Source organism: Cebus imitator, unplaced genomic scaffold, assembly GCF_001604975.1.
Source record: "Cebus imitator isolate Cc_AM_T3 unplaced genomic scaffold, Cebus_imitator-1.0 Scaffold119, whole genome shotgun sequence".
Classification (NCBI taxonomy): domain Eukaryota; kingdom Metazoa; phylum Chordata; class Mammalia; order Primates; family Cebidae; genus Cebus; species Cebus imitator.
Window position 1 is genome coordinate 3,448,307 of NW_016107434.1, and position 17,431 is coordinate 3,465,737.

Below are 17,431 nucleotides of genomic sequence, written 5' to 3' on the forward strand. Positions count from 1 at the left end.
TTTTTTTTTTTTCCCATTTAGTTTGTTAAATAAATGCTGCCCAGAGTCTCCCTAGTGTTTGTCCTACACCAATCCCACCTCCTGCCATTCCCCAAGGAACCCCTGAGTCTTCTCATAGTTTAGTAACTAAAAGGTGAATGCCCAGCTAAATGAGACTTAGTAACAGCCCCAACCTTAATGCCAGTGTCCATCCTGACACATGGATGCCAAACTCCCACCAATTATTTCAACTATGAAATATTTTAGCTGGAATCACATACTAATGAGTCAGTGTAGCCACAAAAAAAAGGCTCAGGAAAGTAACATTCTGATGGTGACACTGAAAGTCAGGTTTAAAACTAGAAGCATGGCAGTGCTGGTCCAATGTCTAAGGCTGATTATGAGTCCAAAGCCCAGCAGAGGAAAAGGGTTTTTGTGAGCTGCTAGTCATTAACAGGAGGCTCATTTCTTCTTCTTCTTTTTTTTTAAACTACTTTTTTATTTCCATAACTTATTAGGGGAACAGGTAGTGTTTGGTTACATGAGCAAGTTCTTTAGTGGTGATTTCTGAGATTTGCACCGATCACCCAGGCAGTATACATTGCACCCAATGTGTAGTCTTTTACACGATACACATTTTTTCTAAATAAGTATAATCCTTTCAGACAGAAACCTTACCTAGAATATCAATATTTAAACATATAAGAGTCGAATCACACTGTCCATGGAGGGGAGAAGTGCTTGGAGGTGAGGAAGGAAACACAGGGCCCAAAGCATAAAAACCGTTGATCCAGAAAATAATCTAAAGAAACTATTTTAGTTTTTATAATTCAGATTAATAAAAAACTAAACATATATTTATTTTTAATTACACAATATTTATATAAATATACAAATATATACTTCTATATCACACATTATATATTTGTAAATATATTAAAATTATACATATATACATATGTATAATTTACATATTATATATAATATATGTAATTTATAAATATATATAAAACCCATAAAAGGCTAGTTCAGGAAATATTTTTCATCTAGTGATAAATATAAAAAACCTAAAAATACTTATAGAAAATAATCCACCTCCTAGAATTTTATTATAAAGAAATAGACCTAAATAATGGGGGGAAGGGTATAGGAAAAATTACACATGTGGTCATACTATTTTCTTTCCAAATAGTGGTTCTATTCCAAAACTGGAAACAACTTCAATATCCAATAATGGAGAATGGAGTAAATAAATTTTGGCATACCATTTTGGGGACTATAACTCAATCACTTAAAACACATCTATAATGTGCTTGTAACAATCTGTATAAGTAGTGTAAGAGTAATTGGTTAAAAAAGAGAGGAGGTTATAAAATCTGGCATGCTTATATGTTTTAAAAAAATCTCACATTGAAAAACAAACCATACTTAGTGAAAAAAACAAAGAAATTTTATCAAATTGTAACAGTTGTCATTGCTAAGATTATGAGTTTTTTTTCACTGTAACTATGTATTTCAATTTTCTATAAGGATTGTGGAGGATTTTTATAATTGCAACAAATTAAGTAAAAAAACACTTAATTTGTTACAGAGGAAAAGGAAAACCAGAAATACGTTGTTTAGCTAATTTAAAAAAACACATAGTATCTTTTTTTAAACACAGAAGAAAAAGTAGCTTTTCAAAACCTATTTCAGCACTTTTACACTCTAGGCCTGCTGTCTGTGGCAAATGCAACTTAAAGTAACTCACCAACAGATGTCACTGTTACACTTCCTACTTTAAGCACCTCTCTCAAGAAGCACAACTTCACTTTAGGTAGGGGAATAAAACCAAAAACTTAACTAATTCCCATGTCATCTGCTGCAGGGTTGCAGATTTCTCATCTTTCAGCTTCATTCTAAACCACCCTTTGTAATACCTGGAATGTTGAATGCTATTCCAAAATGACATACAGTGACCATGGTTTTACGGTTATGAAAAGTACAAGGTTCTCCTGCTCTTTGATTGCCACCCATATGAACACCACAGATTTAACCCACACTCATCAAACACATGGTTCCATATCTGAAAGTAATGACTTGGAGAGAACGCAAGATTGTCAACAGGCAGTAAAATTAATAGCTAAAAAAAGGAAAAGTGCTTCTTAGGTTTCTGGTGCTCACCTCATCTGTGACAGGTAACTGGATGGGTAAAGAGGTATTGCCGAATATCGCAATAATCTGGTAAATCCTATCAAGCCATCTAAATGTGGAAGTAGCTGAACCCCAGCCCAGTGCTTTCTAAGGGGAGTCAACACTTCTGTGCCAATGAAAACAGGAATGAATAAGAAAGAAGGCAGCTGGGTGTGGTGGCTCATGCCTGTAATCCTAGCACTTTTGGGAGGTCAAGGCAGGGAAAACTTTGAGGTCAGGAGTTCAAGACCAGCCTGGCCAACATGGTGAAATCCCATCTTTACTAAAAATTCAAAAATTAGTTGGGTGTGTTTGTGCATGCCTGTAAGCCCAGCTACTCAGGAGGCTGAGGTGGGAGGATCACTTGAACCCAGGAGCCAGAGGTTGCAATGAGCAAAGATTGTGCCACTGCACTCCAGCCTGGGCAACAGAGCAAGACTCCATCTTAAAAAAAAGGAGAAGGCTATGTTTTTTTGAACTAAAAGCTAAAAGTAGATCTACCATTAGATCCAGCAATTCCACTACTAGGTATATATACCCAGAAGAAAAGAAGTCATTATACGAAAAAGATACTTGTACATGCATGATTATAGCAGTACAATTTGCAATTGCAAAAATATGGAACCAGCCCAAATGCCCATCAATCAATAAGTGGATAAAGAAAATGTGGTATATATATATACCACAGAATACTAATCGGCCATAAACAGGAATGAAATAATGGCATGCAGCAACTTGGATAAAAATGGAGACTATCGTTGTAAGTGAAGTAACTCAGGAATGGAAAACCAAACATTGTATGTTCTCACTCATAAGTGGGAGCTCAGCTATGAGGATGCAAAGGCATAAGAATGATACAATGGACTTTGGGGACTTGGGGGAAAGGGTCGTGGGAAGTGAAGGATAAAAGACTACACATTGGGTACAGTGTACACTGCTTAGATGTGGTGCACCAAAATCTCAGTAATCACCACTAAAGAATTTATTCATGTAACCAAACACCACTTGTTCCCCAAAAACCTATTAAAAAAATAAAAATAAATTTACAAAAAGAACTGCAGGAGAGGTTATTAAAAGTGAACAAAAATTATTTAAAAAAGAAAGCAGAAGGTTTTTTTTTTAATGCATCATCCTATATTCTGCAGATTTCCTGCCAACCTATTCACCCGTTATTTGAGCAGCTGGAGAGAAAGGTTCATGAACATGCAAGGAAGGCAGGCAATTTGGATTTCACTTGAGAATCTAGAGCATATCAGTTGGCTTACATATGTTATTCACAAATTTTTAGTAAAAGGATATTAAGAAGTGACTCGCAACCATTAGGTACTCCCACAATGAGATTTAGGACGCAATGCTAATGAACAGAGTGCTCTGAAAAGACTCAGATAAATGACAAACACAGTCACTTCTAGACAAGTTGCTAGTTACTTTCCAGTGTATGAATTTCGGATCACCAAGATGCATCTTGATTTTCTGCAGCCCACTGATGTTTTTATCCATACTGAAGCATACATGACATTAATGTATGCATCATTAATGACGCATACACTGATCCATACATTAAATGCAGCTTTATATACATAATTTACATTAAATTCATATGAAATTAGCCTCTGTTGACTACAAAGAACCACAGCACAATCACAAAGATTTCTACTTACATGGAGATCCAAGTACAATTCGCTTCTGTTTGACTTTTCCCTTTCCTCGTGAAGCAAAAATGGACAGGCTGGTCCTGCTCTGTAGCCCAGAACCCACGTGCCTCCATCCCTGTTGGGAAGGTCTTTAAGTGTCTGCTCATTGAAGCCATCCCAGGGAAAGCTCTCAGAGGAGATACCTAAACAAACATAGAGAAGGCCATCAGTGACATGGCAGCCAAGTAAATAAATAAATAAATAAAAGCCATACTTGGGGAACTCCTACGTAGATTTTTTCATACTATCTCTTACTTTACTTTCTAAATTATACTTTTAAGATATACTAAATTATACTTTTAAGAGATTGCTTTCCTTCTAAAGTTTTTCTCCCAACAATTTCTGGATCACTCTAACAAAAAGTTACAACATAGGCCTTCATCCTCAATTTGAAAAGATAAGTCTATTGGCTGTACTCTATGGTCCATATTCTTGCTTAGAGGTTGCATGGGCCATTCTATCTCAGAATGGAATCAGAGGAGGAGCTAAGGGACAGGAGTCAGGAGGCCTGGCCTGTTGGCTTTCCTGTAATTCCTAAACAGTGTGATCTGAGCCAAGTCACTAATGTGTGTGTTCTCCAGGGCAGGAACTGTGTCTTGTTCATCTTCATTTCTGGGAATAGAATAATTATCCATGGTGCATACTGGACTTGGCCAGTTTGTTGAATTAGTAAGTAGTGCATGAGAAACCTATTTCAGATTTGCTTTTGTCATCTCTAGAATCAAAGGTATTAAGTCTAGCTCATTCTTACCTAAATGGCAGGCAAGCGATTATAGGGTGATAATCATTAACTATGTGCCAGACACTGTTCTTAGCTCTGTTCTTCAATTTTTATGATAACATATAGTTAGGTATCATTAGTGTTCTCGTTTTAAATCAGAAACGGAAGTACAAAGAAGTTAGGCAATTTGCTCAAAATCATAAAATCAGCAAATGGTTAAGCTAAAATGCCTAGGATTTGAACCTAGGCAGTTTAACAATAGAGGGCCATGCTTTCAATGACTACACTCTGGCCCCTGCCTGACATCCTATTCTTAAGATGGCAATAAGTGTTCTACAACAAAAGGATTTTATGGTCAGTAAAGTGTGAGAAAAGCTATGCACTGTATCTCTTAGATATATTTCCCCTGTCACGTGACTTGCTTTGGCCACCTGAATGCATCTCTTAGAGAGCCATGATTCGTGCTAGCATATTAAAGACCTTGGACATCCTTTAGCAAAGAAAACCTAGTTCTGTACAATAGCATTTTCCAAACTTGTTTGACTACAGAATCTATTTAAAGGGACACCTGCTAAACATGTCACAAGCCTCTTAATGGTGTACTAGAACATAGTTTGGAAAACACCAGATAGATCACTTCTAATGTTTCATATAGCACTCAAGTTCCTAGTCCTCTTTTAATTCCTGGTAAGCAATCTTGGCAAAATATTAAGCAATTAGGGAAAAGTTAAAGGTTTAGGCTCAGTGTATTTTGCAATAGAGATCACTGTTGAATATATGATAGAGTGTTTATTACACATAATCCCTGTAAGAGTCTGTTTGGCAGTCACCCAAAGCCAACCAATGGCTTCTACCATGCTGAAACCTGACTTACATGAAACATGAGCTGAGAGTAAGTCAGCTTACAAAGGAACTGCGGGATAGCCTGCTTCTCCTTTATATTAGAGTAGCATTTTAGAAGAAAAAAAATTTGAAAACAGCTAAGGTTTGGCTATTGTTTGCCTGCTCAGTTTGTTGGTTTTCAATCACACTTCGAAGTAAAAGATGATGCAGGTCAGTGTTTCTACAGTTGCCCTCTAACAGGCTGTTCACAAAAACACCTTTCTGCAGCCACTGAGAAAAATGAGGGTCCAGGGCTTCCCAAGTCTATGCTCACCTCCACAGACATAGTTGTCTAGAAGAGCATACCCAGGCTCTTCCTTGATCTGGGCCAGAGGCCTTAGAACAAATGCCTTCCCAGTTAATCCCCTCACTACCTACTGGCTACAGACAGTCTTCTGGGCTTTCATTTAGAGTCTCATGTGCTTTGGAGTGACCCACTCCTAGTCTCAAGACATAGGAATGAGCTAACGCCTAAAAGAGCCTCAGGGAGAAGGCACTCTGCTTAGCACCTTTGCTTTATCCTCATGTTGACTCTGAGGAAGATAATACTGATTATATTTTAACAGGTGAAGAAATTAAAGCTCAGACCTCTTTTAACTTCTATTTATATGGCTCATCCTCCTCCTAGACTATTTCTATTCACCTTTGATATAAACCTTTTAAAATTTACAGTATACTCTCACTGTACTATCTCATCTTCCAAGATGTACTAGTTACTAATGACATCCCTCATTTTAAATCCCTCCACCTTTCATTTTTCTTTTGAAGTAACTGCTGGCTTTGGGTAAAGTTTGCACAGAATAATAAAACAATATGAAACATAATATATATTATATATATCACAAAACACAATGTACAACGCCTGAGGTAAGACATCTGTATCATCAGAGGCATATTGTCTGGCGAGTATAAGTTAATCATTTAGGTACAAAAGAGTGAAAAATTCCCACATTAACAAGGATTTGGGGGCCTTGATAAAACACACATGCATACACATGCATGCATATTTATGCGAACACACATGCAGACCCCTCACGCACCTGCAGTGGCTATTCAATACTGCATTAATGAGGTGAGGCATGCAATCAAATTCACTCTCTATGCAGAGGAAAAACAATGTAAAGTTTAAGCAGAAGCAATGAAATTTATTTCTTTCTGGAAATGGTTTTAGTTTTAAAGCGTTAATTTCTAAGGCCTAACGTTTAACCAGACAATATCCCTATGAAGGAAACATGCAAGGTAAAACCACGATACATAATAATTTTGGTAAGAATCCTTTGGACAGAAAAGGACCATAAGTAACATAAAATTGAAATAAGTAACATAAGTAACATAAAATTGAAATAAGTAACATAAAACCGTTATTGTCAAAAGTCTGACAAAGTAGGTTAGGACATAGGACAAAGTCAACATTCTGAAGACTATAATGAATTTATAAAATAATTTTTGAATGGAGAGTTTTAATAACACAAACACAACATTTTTAGTCAAAAATAAAGCACATGTCTGTATTTATTAAAATGGATAGTATCCAAACTAGTCTCTCCAGCTGAATAAATTTAATCAAAAGAGAAGAAAATTATCTGAAATTGGATAAATATATTGTGTCAAAACAATCAACTGTCATTTAATCTTCTGACACAAATAGATTTGGGGGTGTCAGATATTTAGAGAATATTTTGTGAAAAATTGAATCAGTTTTATCAATTTAAACTTGTGTCTTTCCCTTTCATGAACATATTACAAATCAGTTTTTTACTCGATATTAGTTAGTTTCTCAAAGACATTTCAACATTTTGATCGATCACACACAAACACACAGGTTATTTTTACAGCTGACCACGGTTAATACAACGTATAGCACAGTCACAGTAAAGGTAGGGTGACTTACCTTGGAACCACTTTGAAAGGCTGTGCTTTTCAAAACCATTCACATGATGAGCTGCACTTCCTGATGCTAATCTATAACATCAGTCTGAGGTTTTGCTGTCAATTATCAAAACAACAGAAGCAGACAGAATGGAAAGGTAATATGCCATTTAAAATAGGAGGCAGTGTCCACAGCTCATCTTTCCAAAATGGAATCAATCAGTCTGTCTAGCAGGGGTACACTGGATTATTGTTCCCACTGCTTCACTCCCTCCCTGCATTCTGATCATGGACCCAAAGCCTTTTCTGGTATATTTCCCCTGCCACGTGACTCGCTTTGGCCATCTGAATGTAAGCAATGTGACAGTGTGCCAATTCTGGGCCAAGGCCTTGAGATACACAGTGTGTTTTCATGCCTGGCCTTGTGCTTCTGCCCTCGGGAGCTTGGAATGAGACTTGGAATGTCTGATCCAGGCACAGTTCTACAAGCCTGGAGCCAAGCTCAGTCAAACCCAGGCCAGATTGAATGAACCTTAGCCAACTTCCAGGCCAGTGCATAAGAACAATACATATTTATTGTAAGCCATTGAGATTTGGGACCTATTTATTGAAATAGTTGCCTCATATACTATCATGTCTTCTCCCACTAGAAGCACTGTGATTATTAAAGACATTAAACCTTTTTAGCTGAGAGGTCTTAAACACAACAGTGTTTTCATTTTGTAATTTGTACTGAAAAAATTTATTCAATGTACTTCAAGGTTTTGAAATATCACGTGAAAACTTATGGCACACCCATTTCCGTATTCATACCAAGATTCATGCACAAACTACATTTCATTAAAAAGCTAACCTTATTTACCAGACACTGTCCTTAATCATCTAAAGAACATGCATATAAAAATACACCAATTTCCAAAGGAAGTCTGTGAATATACTATATAATCAGCAGATCTGGACAAAAGTCCCTAAGGGACAAAATTACAGTGCCTTTTAGGTTGTTTCCTGTAATTCCCCCATCATACCAAGCACTCGTTTGACAGCAGTGATGAAGTGGTTATGCATCTAAAAAGAGGAGAGAAAAAAACAAAATCCCTCAGCTTAAAACTCTCTTGAGTTTTAGCTCCTGTGCTGGAGTGCCCAAGGCCATTCATCATACTTGATGTAAAATAAACCCTAAGAGGTGAGGTTTTCTCAGCTGTGAATATCAGATCTGATATGTAAAGGTAGACAGGTTGTCTTCCATTATGTTATTCAAATGTGTACTTACAAGCAAAAATGACAGCAATCTAGATGTGTAGCTAACAGAAAGTGACACTGCTAAGTACTCATAGAGTGGATATGTGGCTGTGTGTATAATCTTTCATGTCTATATCTAGGAAGACAGAGCTCTGGTAAAAGTATAGTCTCACGGCTGGCATCTGTCAATTAGAAATCAACGCTCACTAATGCAACTGCCCCCATTTTCATTCTCAGTGGTGTTAAATGACACAATGTCACCAAACTAGCTAGGTAGATAAAATGCTGAGAAGGTGTCGTACCGATCCACCCCAGCCTCTAACTCCTCACTGGAAGCGTATGGGGAGAGAAATGATGAATGAGCAAGGATGGAAAGGTGGAAGGTATGGCCAGGCAGAGGAAGGCTGCTGGCAAATCAAAAAGTAGCAGAGAGTGGGGAGCGAGCTATGTCAGTCTGAGCATCGATGAGGAAAGCATCCATTGCCATCAAGCAACTACAATGTAGTTTGCATTTCTAAAATCACACTTAAACTCAAATAAAAGAAAATAAAATTTACAGTTGGGAGGAATCTTGTATAACTCCCCACCTCATTTTACAGTTGAGAGAACTGAAGCCCATGAAGATTGCAGTATTTCCAACATGCCCAGCTAGCAGCAAAGGCAGAACTAAAATCTAAGTTCTTAATGCTATTTAGAGAAGGATATTATTGCCAGTCTCCAGATGGGAATATTGAGAGCTAAGAGAGAAGTAGATGTGAACAAGTTAAGAGTGAGGGTACAGGGCTTTAACATGTGGGCTAAATTCCTGGCTGTGACATTTACTAATTATTTGACCTTGGTAAGATGACCAAAACTCCCTAAGTCTTTAGTCTCTCATCAATAAAATGAATATAATAAAAATATGCCTGGTACTGAGCTAGGCTCACAATTATTTTCTTTCAGAAGACTTTTCTGGGGTGGGGGATAGATTTGTTGGAAGAAGCAAATAATTCCCCTATACACAATGAGGGCATATCCAATATCACACAGTCATGTGAAAGGCTATTTTTTGTCAAAGAAGATAAAGAGAATAATAATGAAGCTCATAAGAATTCAGTTGCACTGTAGTGCAGCAGATCCCAAATCTGTTCATGTTCCAAAAATAGAATTCACGTCATCAAATGCAACGCTCCAAGTAAGTAGCTGATCATCTCTGAAAACAACAGCTCCTCAGGGTCATTCAAAGATACCCTATGATACTTCTTCCCAGAAGGTCAAACATATGAGCCCTACAGCCATGAATGGAGCTATTTATAGTCATGGCTTTAAATGAAATAGCATTTTAAGGAAATATATAAATATCTCTTATGATTATTGTATTAACCTCCTTCCATGGTTTTTTCCTATGAAGAATACTAGATGAGGAGTGTATATTACTCAAGATAGGAAACTTATTTGTGGCCATAGTTGCACTGCATATTTTAACACTTGAAAACAGGGACACAAAATACGCTAAGAATAGATAGAAGATAAAAGTACCTAGGTAAGGTTTGATGCAGAAAAGATCAAGGAAATAACAAATTTAGGAGGTTGTAGGATTCACTGAGACATTAAAAGCCTCTGTCTATTCCCAGACAATAAATGTTCAAGAAATTAGATGTTAGTACTTCAAATACTTAAGTGATCAAAAAATTTTAGTATGTTTGATTATAAAGAATATGGCCGGATACAGTGGTCCACACCTGTAATTCCAGCACTTTGGGAGGCGGAGGTGGGCAGATCACTTGAGATCAGGAGTTCAAGACCAGCCTGGCCAACATGGTGAAATGCTGTCTCTACTGAAAATACAAAAATTAGCTGGGCATGGTGGCTGGTGGCTGCAGCTACTTGGAAGGCTGAGGCCAGAAAATCGCTTGAACCCAGGAGGCAGAAGTTGCAGTGAGTCAAGACCATGCCTCTGCACTCCAGCCTGGGCAACAGAGCAAGACTCTGTCTCAAAAAAAAAAAAAAAAAAAAAAAAAAAAAAAAAAAAAATAAAAAAAAAAAAAAAAAAAAAAAAATATATATATATATATATATATATGTATATACCTGCTTGTTAACAAAAAACATGTATATATATTTTTGAGATGAGGTCTCACTGTGTCACCCAGGCTGGAGTGTGGTGGCCTGATCATAACTCACTGTGGCCTTGGCCTCCTGTGCTCAGCAATCCTCCTGCTTTGGCTTCCCAAGTAGCTGGGACAACTGGTGTGCACCACCAAATGAGGCTAATTTTTAATTTTTTTTGTAGAAATAGGCTCTTGCTGTGTTACCCAGGCTGGTCTCAAATTCCTGGCTTCAAGTAAACCTACTACCTTGGCCTCCCAAAGTGTTGTGATTAAAGGCATGAACCACTGTGCCTGGCCCCAAAAATATTACTGAAGAACAAGAATACAAAAAATATGTCATATGGCATTCATTGTAAGTAAATTTGAATAACATTTTCCCTTTTATGTCACATTATTCCAATTATTATGAGGATAGTTGCACCAGTGGGAAATCCAACACTTGAAGACATATAATTACTGGTTATCTTAATAGGCAAGGAAGTACAGTAAAGTAAAACTACAAACTACTAAGCCTTGGATTATAAAATATATAATAAATGATTTTTAAAACTTCCTTTCCAAAAAGAAATTATCTTAGGAAACTCACAGAAAGGAATATATATAAGATAAATACAAAGAAAAAAAGAAGGCACACTTACCATTATTAATATATATACAATACAATTAAGAAATATACAATAAAGAAATTGAGAATACAATATGGCTCTGACACAGCGAGAATAAGGGGACATTCTTTATTTCATTCCTATCATCAAAAGGAAGAAACAAGCTGTTCCTTGATGGCTGACAAAGGTCTTTGTGATATAAAATTCTCAGAAAAATAGCTGTATAATCGACTTAGTTCCCATCTTGGCCTTAGCTCCATCCCACGGGTTTGGACTAACAATTATCTTTACACAATATTGTTGCCAGCACTAGAGCCAATAAGGTTGGTCCAGTCGTCTGTCAATAACCTTTGCCCTTCTAAACAGAAAAGTTTGGGTATTACCTTGACTGCCCAACGATATGGAATTAAAGTGATGAATGCTTCCACAGAGCTGCTAAGGAATGGCCTCTATCAAACATTCAGATTCATAAATTGCCTCCTTTTGCCCAAGTGTGTTAGGCACCAGAGCTTTCCTATCTCCTTCTTTTACCAGTCATTAGTACTGAGGAGTCCACACTTTATACCAGCACCTGATTTATCACTTTCCCTCCCAACACATATACTTTTTTTTTTTTTTTAAGGCAGGGTCTCACTGTGTCATATAGTCTGGAGTGCAGTGGTGTGATCTTGGATCACTGCAGCCTCAACCTCCCGGGCTCAAGTGACAAGTGATCTTCCCACCTCAGCCTCCCAAGTAGCTGGGACCATAGATATGCACTACCATGTCCAGCTAATTTATTTTTATATTTTGGTTTCACCATGTTGTCCAGGCTAGTATTGAACTCCTGAGCTCAAGCAATCTGCTAGCCATGGCCTCCCAAAGTGCTGGAATCACTGGTGTGAGCCAATTCACCTTGCAGCCCCATTTCTATTTACACACATTTCAGACTGGTTGATGATGCCCCATAGGTCAATGGGGCTCTGGTAATTTTTTTCAGTCCAGAAATCTACCTCTCAGTAGAAAGCCTAGGTAGCCAGGCACAGTGGCTCATGCCTATAATCCCAGCACTTTAGGAGGCCGAAGTAGGTGGATCACTTAAGCTCAGGAGTTCAGGACCAGCCTGGGTGACATGGCAAAACCCTATCTCTATTAAAAATACAAAAATCAGCCAGGCCTGGTGGCCTGTGTCTGTGGTCCCAGCTACTTGCGAGGCTGAAGTGGGAGGATCACTTATCACTTGAGCCTGGGAGGTTGAGTCTACAGTGAGCCATGATCACACCACTGCACTCCAGCCTGGATGCCAGAGTGAGACCCTGCCTTAAAAAAAAAAAAAAAAAAAAAGATGGACTAAAAGAAGCAGAAAAATACTTAAAGTAGTAATAAGTATTAGCTTCAATTTTCCAAATTTGAGGAAAATTATTAACCCACAGACCACAGTAACTCAATGACTCTCCAGCAGGATAAACACAAAGAAAACTACAATAAATAAACTGAAAAATCAGTAATAAAAAGACAAGTATGATAGTGGACAGGGAGAAAATATTATGTATAGAAAACTAAAGAATACTAGACTTCTCAGAACATGCAGCCCAAAAGACAGTGGAATAACAATGTTAAAGTGTTGAAAGCACTTTAGAGAAAAACAGTGGGGAGGAGGATAGACAGAGGGATAAAGAGAGAACTTCCATAATGATAAAAGAGTCAATTCATCAAAAAGAAATAATCTGCCTACATTTTCATTATTTGTACTGAGCATTAACAGAACTTCAAAATACATGAAGCAAAACGATCAGAACCGAAATAATTACATAAATACACAGTTATATTCAGAGATTTCAATATTCCTTTCTTAGTAATACAACGGCTTTACAGAAACTCAGTAGGGATACAGAAAAATTAAACATTAACCATCAATTTTATCTAATTGATATTTATAACACACTCCATTCAATAACTGCAGAATATGTATTTTTGCAAGTACATAAGAAATTTATCAAAACAGATTGTGTACTGGGCCACAAAAGAAGTGTCAATAAATTTAAAAGGATCAAAATCATATGAAATATATTAATTGGCTACAATGGAATTAAATTAGATACCGATGACAGAAAATTACTTGGAAAATCCCCAGAACTTGGAAATGATACAATACACTTCGAAACAACTCATAGGTCAAAGAAGACTCACAAAGGAAATTAGAAAATATTTGGAACACAGCTAATTCAATAATCAGAAAGAAACTGATAGCCTTACTTAATGCTGAGTGACTGTCCTCCCCCACTATGGCTGATGGTGATTTTCCTCTGGACTAGGGGAGATGACAGGCATAGCTGATACATGATTAACTCATAGCAAAGTGGAGTCAGTGACCACATGCTTCCTGAATGCTGAATGCTGAGGCCTGAGCTCCCACCTCCCCTTCCTAGGCTTTCAGAACACTTGTTTTCTCTAGACCTAGGCACACAGTAGAACATTATTCTGAAAAAAACACGACTAGCTCAAGAGAAAGAACCGGGAGACACTGACACAGGAAGTTCCTCAATCAATAGCCATGCATGATCACCCTACAGTGACATTCAAATCCAGTATTCTTACACAAGCGTACAGGGCTTCCAGTTAGCTTTTTAGTACCCACACCTCATGAAAGTAGATGACCAATGATTATGAGACGGTTGAGGAGAATTTCCAATGTAAAGATAAAAGAGCAGGAAAAAGAGCAACAGGAGAACGAGGCTGTGTCACTGCACACCTGCTGGATCCAGATTTGGGATTTGGCTACTTTCTTCTACCACCACAGCTCTTACTACATGGCCCTTTTCCCTGGCTCCAGTTTTGCCAGGTTCCTGTAATACTCTCTCCTCCCTTTTCCCCTTCAGGCCTAAGGTTGGTAAGGGCTTTATACTGTTGCTAGTTCCTTGGAAGCTCACAAGATCATGCTTGTTTTGCAGCGTCCTTCAATCTGGACACAATCGCTTCATTAAGTTATTTTCATTTTAAGCTCTCTTGAATAACCCAGGAGCAGTGGCCCATGCCTATAATTCCAACAATTTGGGAAGTCAAGGCAGGTGGATTGCTTGAGCCCAGGAGTTCAAGACCAGCCTGGGCAACATGGTGAAACCCTATCTACAAAAAATATAAAAATTAGCCAGGTGGGATGGTGCATGCCTGTAGTCTCAGCTACTCTGGATGCTGAGGCGAGAGGATCTCTTGAGACTGGAAGGTTGAAGCTGTAGTGAGGCAAGATCACGCCACTGCACTTCAACCTGGGTGGCAGAGTGAGACTGTGTCTCAAATAAGTAAGTAAATAAATAAACTCTTTTGAATGTACTGTATGTCAGGACTCTGACTGATAAAATAATTGGCATCAGGAATGATGTTTATTTCCTACCCTCTAGCATGTTTGTATGTATCACTAAGGCATCTAGGGTGATTGCTACTTGATGCTCACCATACCCAATTAGAAAAATAGTGGCAATGTGATGGGCCAGTGTACTCTTTTGTGAGCTATCAATATGAGCAAACTCCTTTCACAATGTATAATGAGAGAGAATAGGAAAATTGTCATAACCCTAAAAGAAGGCAGTGATGATGTAGTGTTGTTCTTTCCAGGATGAATTGATTTATATGAAAGTAAAGCATTTTATAAATAAATAAATGCATATTAGATTTAAGGAGCTGTGCTGATATATTTGGTAGGGATACCATATCTGAAATAGCACCTGCAATTGGCATCGCCATTTATGTTTCCAATAATCTAGTCATTCTCTAAAAGCCATCTAGTTTTCTCACTAAACAAAATTTAAGTGGGAATATGGTAATGAGTAACCATTTCTGCATTTTTCCAAGCTTTGAGGTAGCATAAATCTCTGAAATGTCTCCAGCACATGCCCTTTTCCCAGAATACACAAGTGTGGGAATCAAAAGAAGAGATGAGACTGTCCCTTTTGTGCTATTATGCCTAATAAATCACTGGCAGAACTTTTGCTTCCTATCCTGCAACTTTGTGCTTGGTGGGTTTGGAGCTCTTCGCGTCCAAAAGAGGAATGCTTCCAGCAGGTAACCTAGCCATGGTTCCACTAAACAGGAAGCTGAGAGTGCTTCTTGGCCATCTCAGTTTCTTATACATTAGAGACACATTTATTTCATTTTAGCGCCTAAAGAAATGAATGTTTTAGTAGAATATTCTGAACTGAGCCTAGAATCTTAAACTTTCAAAAAAAAAAAAAAAAAAGAAAGAAAATATAAAACTACAAATTTTGAAAAATAATATAGTATATGAATGCCTCAATAAATGAATGTCCTTATATCAATATTAACATAACACAGGAAAGTTATTGTGAAACAAATACACTCAGAGTTTTCTGGTAAAGGAATAAATTGATCTACAAATTTGAAAAGCTATTTGGCAATATCTATCTGAAAAAGGGGTTGACACCTATGGCCCAACGGCCAAATAGAGCCTACAGCCTGTTTTGTACATTTTTATATTTTTAAAGGAGGAAATGGAGGAGGAGGTGAGGGGTCAAGATGGGGAGAGGGAAGAAGAGAAGAGAAGCAGCTGCAGCAAGACAGATCTTACGGCCCACAAAGTCAAACATATTTACTATTTGGCTTTACAGAAAAAATTTTTCAACCCCTGTTCTAAAATATTAAACATATTCTTATCCTTTAACCAATAAAAATCCACTTGAGTGAATCTACCCTAGAATAATCATCTTTGTTATTTAAGATCTATTGCAAATATACAAGGCATCCACCAAAATATAATCTATGACAGAAAAAAGTGGGAAACAAAACACCATTGATTATTATATAGTCATTACTGTGGAATATTATGCAATTATTTAAAATCATGTTTCCAAAGAACATGTAATACATAGGAAAATATTCACAATATGACATCAAGTATGAACTACAATTTTTACCCTAATTTTAATGTGTAAAAGGAAAGAGATCAAAATATTAGCAACAAGTTTCTTCTTTATATTTTCCTGTACCTTCTACCATTTTTTCAATGGACTTTCTGAATTTCATTTAGAAACTGAAGCAAGTATTAGTACTATAATCAGAAAACAATAAAAGTAAGTAAAAAGGCAGAAAATGGATTTGAACAAGTCTTAACTACCAAAGGATGATAAAGCATTGAAAATCATCTGTAAATTGATGCTGCATAGTGAGCCAAATTGGCACTATCTGCCAATGATGCATTCTTTCAAGATGTGCAAGTTGAGTATACTGGAGAAGGTTGTCAATTAGGTAAACTCAGTTAAAGTTATTCTAATTTAAAACTATACTTATCTACATAATCCTGTAATACAGGGGTGTCCAATCTTTTGGCTTCCCTGGGCCATATTAGAAGAATTGTCTTTAGCCACACGAAATACACTAACACTAACAATAGCTGATGAGCTTTAAAAAAATCACAAAAATGTTTTAAGCAAAGTTTACGAATTTGTATTGGGTCACATTCAAATCCATCTTGGGACAGGATTTGTACAAGCTTGCTTTAATCCTTCATGATAATCCCTGCTCCCTAACTCAAATCCCAATCTGAAGGGTAAACCAATAATACAGCTAATTTTACTTTGATTGTAAACCAAGAACATAGCTATTTTTACCTGCCATTCTTTGACAGCATGAGCTCTAACAAGAGACTTTCTGTTGTTTTAAATCCTATCGCATCAGTCCTATGATTGTAATATTTCCCTACTCATAGACCTTCAATGACTTCTTGTTATGTACAGAATAGAATCCAAATTCCTTAATTGGATAGGGAGACCATTTATGATTGGCTTTCACATATTCTTCTGAATACCCATCTATAACCCCACATATGTATCCTGGCTTCCAGCCATACCGGGCTGCTTTCCATTCCTCATAACACACTTCCTTGTCTATCCTCTTCATCTGGACTGACTGTATACCTATACCTGAAAGACAAGTGCTCCCCATCCTTCAGGACCTTCCTTCGATTTCAGCTCCTCTACCAAGTTTACTTGTGTCTTCAAGACTAAGCTGATCTTCCATTTTCTGATATTTTTGGGGTACTATGTACATGTATGATACTCTATCATGTTATACTCTGTTACGTGTTAATTTATTTTATGTGTATCTGCTTTACCATGAAACCGAGTCTTCAGAGAGTTTTCCCTATATCAGGGTATATAGACATATATATATATACACATATATAGAGTT

General features: G+C 37.2%; 1 protein-coding gene across 1 annotated transcript in view; it reads right to left on the reverse strand.

Moving 5' to 3' along the window:
• FMN1 (formin 1) overlaps nucleotides 1–17,431 on the reverse strand; it is a 421,043-nt gene that overhangs the window by 304,363 nt on the left and 99,249 nt on the right. Inside the window, exon 4 of the mRNA XM_017539536.2 lies at nucleotides 3,813–3,988. Within this exon, the coding sequence (XP_017395025.1) occupies nucleotides 3,813–3,988 (176 nt within the window). The remainder of the gene's footprint in view (nucleotides 1–3,812; nucleotides 3,989–17,431) is intronic.